The sequence below is a fragment of the Gavialis gangeticus genome, unplaced genomic scaffold (genome assembly GCF_001723915.1).
Source record: "Gavialis gangeticus isolate Ggan-Ray unplaced genomic scaffold, GavGan_comp1, whole genome shotgun sequence".
NCBI classification, from domain to species: domain Eukaryota; kingdom Metazoa; phylum Chordata; order Crocodylia; family Gavialidae; genus Gavialis; species Gavialis gangeticus.
In genome coordinates, this window is record NW_017729024.1 from 176,395,194 (window position 1) to 176,403,355 (window position 8,162).

The 8,162-nt window shown below is 50.1% G+C and overlaps 1 protein-coding gene across 1 annotated transcript in view; it reads right to left on the minus strand.

The window, feature by feature from the left end:
* The window catches only part of PSTPIP2 (proline-serine-threonine phosphatase interacting protein 2), a 66,894-nt gene extending 58,951 nt beyond the window's left edge, over window positions 1–7,943 (minus strand). The window contains exon 1 of the mRNA XM_019518111.1: window positions 7,836–7,943. Coding sequence (XP_019373656.1) covers window positions 7,836–7,868 — 33 coding nt within the window. The 5' untranslated portion in view covers window positions 7,869–7,943. The remainder of the gene's footprint in view (window positions 1–7,835) is intronic.
* Window positions 7,944–8,162: the final 219 nt, after the last annotated feature.

The following is an 8,162-nucleotide window of genomic DNA, read 5'->3' on the forward strand; positions in this document are numbered from 1 at the left end:
CAGGGAGGTGGGTGGCTCGATGCAGAAGCACCCCCTACTGGCCCACCTCACGTGGTGGAAACAGCGGAGGGGTACGAATACCCAGCTGTGTTGCTGAGGTGGGATCTCTGCACCCGCCACAAATGGTACAAACATGCATCTTTATCAGCAATGGACACATTTCGTCGTCACGGTCCCTAGGATTTCTCAATAAAGATCGCCTCCCCGATATCTGCGAAAACCGGACCTATTTGCAACAGAATTAATTGACTTTCTTTTCTCTGACTTCCACGGAGGTGGGGGGAGTAGTTAGAGGGTTTCAACCTGATCCCATCAGAGGAGACACACGGGGCAGACTGGCAAAGCCTGAAAGCAGAACAGAAAAGTTCTCCTCCACTGCTGGGGAAGGAGCTGCTTGGAGATCGTCCAGGGAATGAAAAAGAGGTCACAACGTTAGCCCTTCGAGCGTGTCACTGCCGCACACGGGGCCACGCTGGACTTAAAGCACTGACCAAATCATAAAGATTTGCAGCTTCAGGGTTTATGAGAGGGGGAGGGAAGGGGGGAAAGAGTACAGTCATCCATCATGTCTGTTGTTCCACCAAGGAACCACCTCAACAAGGTGCTTAAGCCTGTTCCCTATCAGGGCCCTCCTAATCGCGCTTGATCAAGCCACCATCAAGGTTTATGCTTCGGAGAACTTCCCCCACCGGAGGTCCCATCCACAAACACACAGCCCACCACCAAAACTAGAGCCACACAAGGAACCGTCAAGAAACAGATGGCATTCAAAGGTAACAGGAGAGCAGGTCAGCCAACCCTAATGTGCTTTTCCTCTGAAGACTTCATTTGCACGGCATCCTCCAGCTGAGATCCCACAGACCTCCGCAAAAGCCTTTCCAGGGAAAGAGAAGTAACCACACGTTGCAGGAGAAGAAACCCAAGTGCGAAGCCGTGAAATGGTTTGCACGACATCAAGCAGCACGAGAAGCAATGCGGAAGAGAGCTCCTGAGTCTCCCTGGTGTAGCCACTAACTACCCTGTTCTCTTCCCCTGCCCTAAGGGTCCTTTGAACTGCTTTGCAGGAAGATTTCTCAAGGTCAGGCTCACCTAAGGGGGCTGGGAGCAGCATGGCATGTGGAGGAAACCCGAACAAAGCAACTGAAGGGAAACCAAAGCAAAACGCATGCTGCAGAATCCACGCCCAGCAAGAAGGATGGGGGCCAGCCGTGCCATAAGGGTAGTTTCTTTAAGAACAGACAGAAACCAGATTGACTAAACTGGATTTCAGGAGACAGGCAATCCACGTTAGTCTTTCCCCAACAGGTGGTTCTCAGAGTTACTGGACGTGCAATTAGAACAGGTTCCTAAGCCCAGGCGTCTCAGCCCAGGCTCTGCAACTTTAGCAAGTCACTTCAACATCTTAGGCCTCACTTTTGCCAGCTGTGAAATGGGCCTACTCATTCTCAGTCTGCTCACAGGACCGTGGGGAACCGAAGCTGAATGTTTTCAAGGCCCCTGGCAGATGTTCAGTTCAAGGCGCAGTGGGATCTGATCTGAGATCCCAACAATCGTGCCCGCTGCCACAACAAATGTGCGTGAGGGGAGGCGCAACCGTGGGAAGCGCAGATCGGATCTCGGCCGCGCCCTGTTGCTGGTGCAGCCGCCCCCTGCATGGGCAGGTAGCAAGCCAGGGGCCCAAGGCAGGCAGTCCCAGCTGCAGGAGTGCACTGGAGCCCTTAGCTCCTTTGCACTCCCAAAGCTCCTGGCAGACGTCACTCCGGCACGCTCCTGTGTTCAGCACTCTCAGCCATAGGAGCACATTGGAGTAACATCCGCCAGGAGCCCTACACAAAAAAGATGCTCTATATCCTGGATGCACACTCCATACTCCAACATTTGCAAAAGGCTACCAGCCTCGGTAACCACGTTTTTTTAACCTACCCAATTTGAGTTAGACTGACAAGTAAATCTCTTTAGGAGCCATAGAGACTTAGGAGCCCAACTCATATTCATTAGTTTGTTAGGTACCTCAGACTCACTTAAGGTCAATGGGATTTTATCTCCTAAGCCACCTGCGCACTTCAACAAAAAAAATTCTGTGCCTTTTAAAAAAAAGTTTCCATACAATCTATAGAAAAGTATCATTTTTAATCACTTAATGCAAGATCACCAGGCATCAACTTCCAGCATCCAGGGCTGCTTGCCAGCAGGTCATCTATTAAACATGGTATAGCAATTTACCCATTCGTGTTATTGCAGGTTGGACTCACAAATGTTACCCAAAAGTGCCTCGGGGATTAGAAGCCAAGCATCTCCTGCTAAATTACCTGAACTACTCAACAAAAACTGGTTTGGGGAGATGCAGACACAAGCGTCCAGGAAACAATTAGAATAAAAGCCCTCCTGGTATTAAAAAGAGAATAGCAGGTTGCAAACTCGCCCAATTTCTGCAGCTAGAGCCGCAAGAAGGACAAAGAGGAAACAGAAGAAAAAGAAAGATATTTTCTCCAGCCAGTTTCTGTTTTGTTTCGAGATCGCTTGCAAATGTAAAGCTGCACCAACAGATCTCTTGAGGCTGGGCTCTGAAAGACTATGACTCAGCCTGGGGCTTGAGCAAGCATTTCTGTGTTAGCACCTTCTACGCGTGGGCATTTTACAGTACAGGAGATCTTCCTCTATGCTTAACAGGAAAGTAATAAACAGCATGGGAGTGGGGAAAAGGATTCAAAGAATAAAAGTACATTTGATTTTGCAATGAGCCTCCACCAACCGTCTACCAGAGGGAAATGGGCCCAAAACATTCAGCCTCAAAGCAAACTGAACCCAGAGAGGTAACTCTATTACCTGGCAGCAGTAGTAGACTCGTATCCTCCCTGCAGTAGCCACTACAAGGACACACCACCAAAACTTAAACCAGTGACTTTCACATGGGTTAGGTGTTCATGTGTCTTGAGCTTCACTTGAACCTTAAAAAAGCCATAGGGGAGATACGTGGAAGGACACAAGTGATTTGGTGCAGAGGGACAGGCAGGTGTGCGAATGGACAAAGGATGGGGTTATGATAAGGGTTGGAAACAGAAGAAAAGCAAAGCAAGGAAGCAGGGCCTGAACTGCATTCATTCCTCGGTGAGCGCATCCCACCTAATGTGGCATCTCCAACATCATCTCTGGGATGGAAAAATAAATTAAACAACTTTTTACTACCTGCCCCCAGAATTCATATCTGTCTTTTTGGGTTTGGGGTTCGTTTTTTTAAATTTCACATCTGGGGCCAAATCAACCAAATCAGTTCTGAATTTTATTGACTTGAGCACAGCTCAATCTTTCGAGTCATTGTAGCGCTACCACTGGAAAGTCTCCTACCTCCCAGATTCTTCAGCCTGGGGCTTCAGGTACTCCCAAATCCATAGCAGACATCCTATGTGCGAGCCCCAAACCCAAAGGCCTGAGTTCAGATGCCCCCTAGTCTCGCTTGCCCCTAGGCCAAAGGCCAAAGCAGCAAGCTAGAGGGAAAGCCCAAGAGAAATCCCCCATCACCATAAACTGGGGAGCTGAGATCTTTGCACCTGGAGGCAGTTGTAGACTCTGGTAGGGGTCAGCCTTCCCGCAGTGCAAGTCCAAGGGTGTGCCAGTCCTCAACGGGAAGGGATAGATGAGGCAGGCGACAGTGCTGGGAGAGGGACACCGGTGATTTGAGCTCGGGTCCCTCTTTCCTCTATACAGTCAACTCCACACCAATGCTCTTAACTAGTCACAGTTTACTGAATTATTATATGCATATTATTCTTATCCAATATTTATACAGGGAACTATCTTAATAGGTATCAAAGGAAAACTTCCCGTAAGTATCCCCAACAATATCAGTCAACAACACCAAAGGTATACAGATAAATATTTACAAAAAGGTACGCCGAGAACCACCTCCTGGGACGGCTTGTCCTAATGAGCAACCCGCCTCGGGGATGGCCTTCTCAACCCTGCGCCCGACAGAAGTCTGGAGCAACTGGTGAGTCCTCAGGATGCCCATGCAAGGCGGAGGGCGGATACCCAGACGGGTGAACCAGGTAAGTTGGGACCGCGGGAAAGAGGAGGCACCAGCTCCTCCCTGATCGGTGGATGGGCTCCACCAATCAGCACTGGGAATACACACGCTCAGGATGCGCCGGGGCTCTGCTACATATTCAAGGCCAAGAAGAAGGGTATCTCCCCTGCCAGGTAAGTAAAACCACCTGGGCAAGAGCAGTATCAGAGCAGGCAGGTGATGCCACAAGGCAAGGAGTTCAGACCCAAACCAACCAGTGGCAAGTAAGCTTCGTTATCCACGTACAGCGATGAGGTCCGGTAGTGAACCGCCTCAAATCTCAGCCTTTTCTGCTATCTTGGAGGGACAAGTGACCAACAAATGTTCTCGGGGTGGCTCAGAGCAAACACTACGTGCTTGAGACCCAGCGCTATGTAATTGAGTCACAGCAGCTCTGACAATTGGCTTTCGAGCCCTTTTCTGCTCTGTTGGTGCAGGATCGTGGTCTCCACACTCACAACACCTGGGCTTTTTTTTCTTTTTTTTTGGTAAGTGTATGAGCACGACCCACCAGGCCCTAGCTGAGCAGTGCTGCAGACTGGCTGTGATGCAAAGGCAGCCCCTGTCACCAGCCAGAGCGTAGTTTTGGACAGTCAGCATCCACAGCTCTCCTGTGCTTCAAAGGAGACCTTTCTTTCAGTCTGACTTCCTTCACTAAAAAAAAAAAAACTAGCCATAAACTTCCAACAGGCAGCACAGCAAGGGATCTGGATTTGTTTAGCAGTTAAATTTTTAATTCATTCATTAGCCAGCCCTCCTGCATAGTCAACTCCAGGGCCCAGCTTTTAGCTAATCTATGGGTGCCATCATTGCTTTCATGGGGGGTGGACCCATCTCGTGGAAACATTTCTAGCAGAAACCCAGGCTTTCATATGTTCTTGCTCTCCGAGCAGTCTTATTATTCACAATGATCTATACGGAAGGGTTCTTCTTCCTCTTGCCTTTTTTATATTGCATGAATAAAGAGGAAAAATTAAAGGAGGAAGTTAAAGTTTCCTCATTGCAGGCAACAATAAGCAACGTGCAGAACATCCTGGAAACCTGCAAGCCGGAAGCAGGCATTCAAAACTCAAGTTGCAATTTGTGTCTTGGGCTTCTCCTCCAGGTCAGCCCCTGCTCTCCACCTCCTTCGCCCCCCAAACCTACGCTTCAGCCCCAGCACTCGTGGCAAAGAGATCATGACAGTGACTGTCTTTGCATTATACAGACCCAGCAGAGCAGGGCCCTGACACATTAAGGCCTTTCTTCCATTGCTGAGGCTCTGTTGTCAGAGATCCCAATGAAAGTCAGCAGCTGCCACCACCACCACCTGAAACGTATTCAGAGCCATGTGCTTGTGGCAGCGACATGTGGCTGCACTGCACTAGCCGGTCTGCCGTACCGAAAGGCACCTTCTGGGAGGGCATCACCTCAGACCGGACCACGGGACCTGGCTGAAGCTGGCGTAACTCTGCAAAGAGGCTTCTGCCACTGCCAGGAAACTTTGAAAAGGGCCTGCGAGGGTCCAGCACACCGCACTGCAGGAATGAAGTTGGGGCTTCGGTTTTCAGAAGCATCCTGCACCGTTATCTATCCCACGTAGCCCTTAGAAACTTTAGAAACAGCAAAGCATGGACAAATGCAGAGCAGAGAGAGAGCCTAAAAGGCTTTCCAGACTAAGTCAATCTGGCGCCTAGACTCAGATGCCAACAGCCTGGTTTTCAGAGATATGGGCCATGGCAAGCGCACATCCATTTCAGCGGGAACGTAGAGCACTGAGCATCTCTGAAAACTAAGCCCGTGGGTGGTGGCAAGCCAGGCACCCAGAAACCCATATCAGGGGAGGTTTTGTTAAAAGTTTTGTGTGTCCCTTCTTGAGCAGTGAGGGAGACTGGGCGTTGTGTCCATCAGCATGGAGGAAGGCACTGCAACCCCTCCTTTCTGGTTAGGGTTGCTCTTTGCTGCGGTGTAAGCTCCAGGTATAGATTTGATCGTCGCCCCTAACCTGACTCGAGTCCCTACACGAACATTTCTAGCTTGAGCCGAGCGGTGCTTATAACTTAAGGTAGCTGGACCACCAAGACACAGCCTGACGCTCAAGTAAGGCTGATGCTCGAGCCATGAAGCTAACAAGGCACAGACAGTCTGAGCTGCCGAGCTATGTGCCCCAAATCCTGGTTGCTGAAGCCTTTCCTGTTTCTCATACACTTACTTAATCCCTTTCTCACACCCCAACACCAGCACCCAGCAGTGGGTGAGAAGGACCTTGCCTGTATAGTTTACCACAGCATTTTTCTTTGCTTTTAAACACGTGGCCACCTAACTCACAAAACTTCTTTTTTGGCAGGAGAAAATTGTGTTTTGCATTTACAAAACAAACAGCACAAGATAGAAGTGGGCCAGAATTGATGCCTGGAAGAGAGAAGCAGGTCACCAACCAACCAGGGTTATTTCCATAATATTTTTCAATACGTAGCTGGTATTTACATACCGATGCTGTCACACTGTGGATTCGGACAATAAAACCATTATAAAGCTCAGTGTTTTTTATACCTCCCATTCCAAACATAGTGCAAGTCAATTAATCCGCTCAGTGCTGAAACCACTTCCAGCCATGGATTTCAGGCTTCGGAGCCTGGCAAACATCCCTGTGAGGAAAGGAGGTCTCCATAGCCCCATTTTACAGAAAGCAGATGGCAGCACTGAGTGCCACCAGCCAAAATGCTCAGATGTAGCTACTGCCTTGGGCACAGGGCCTCCCAGCTTTGACACTTGGACGTGCACCAAGTAGCCGCACCGCTAACAGGCTTCAGCATTCGCTCAGCACTCACACACCCAAAACCTATGGAAGAATCGACCCTAACAAACTAGCCAGAAAACCACACAATGAGTGTGGTGTATGAGCAGACTGAAAACTGTCTAAATCCTAGTCCTGGATCAGAAAAAAATCCCATTTCCATAATCTGCCTGGACGGGATGTTTCAAAGCAGCCAGCTGTGACTACAGAAACCCCCAACCCAGCAGGATCCTGCATCCTGAGACCCCTAAACCTGAGCGTGCTTCACCTTGACCCAGGGCTGGATGCAGGCATGGGCAAACCGGGCGGCTGCCCAGGGCCCAGAGAAAAAGGGGGCCTGAAAATGGTAATTTTTATTATTACTATTACCTTATCTCTGGCGAAAGGGGACCCAATACTAAAAGTTTGCCCAGGGTCACGAGGAGCCTAGGTATGGCGCAGGCTTGACCCTCCTCTGACCTGGATCATAGGACCTGGCTCTGGGGAACAGCTTGCAGGATGAGGGGCAGGCAGCTTCAAAAAGCACTTTTGGGATTTGCGGATGAGAAGCACTGCACAAACGCTAACAGGGAAAAAAGCCGCTCTCAACACAGCTTCACAGCACTGGCAAAGATATAACGAATCCTGAATTGCTACCCCTACCCTAGCACAAATCCCCACCGTGGCAAAACCAGGGGTCTGAGAGCCACAGACCAAGGGCAGATCCCTGCTACTGCCTGGCAGACTATTTTAAACATCCTGCTCTGCCCACTGCCCTGCGCTCGTCTTCCCCATGCTAAGCCAGGAGCTCAGGGTCCAGCAGATGCCACAGGCAGGGAAAGAGGAAATATCTCTGAAAATAGCTTCTTTTTTTTCCCCTTTGGAAAGACAAGTGTTCCTGCAAACTAAGAGAAGCGAAGCTTGATCCTGGCAGCATCTCAACCCTGAGCCAGCTGCTGCTCCCTCCTTCCAGCTGTTCCCCTGCCCTGCCCTGCCCAGCCAGTCCCCCACTCTCACCCAGAAATTATTCTTGAATAGAGTCTCCCTCATGGTGCAGGAGCAGCTACCGCTCAGTCCCAGGCTGCAGAGTCTGACCTGCCTGGAGGGAGCCTGAAACTTAGTTCCTCAAACCTTTGTGCCTGCCCTGCCTCCTCTGGGTCCTAAACCCCATTGCAAGCTCCAGGCACAGCCAGCCTGCTCTGCTCCCGGAGCTGCCCAGGCTGGGACTGCAGAGAGACTCAGCCAGACCGTTCTCTTTATTTTTGGCAAGAAGGGAGGGGTTTGTTTGTTTTGGGGATGTAGGGGGATGGTTAGGAAGGCCAAGACAGAGATGGAACAGTGGCT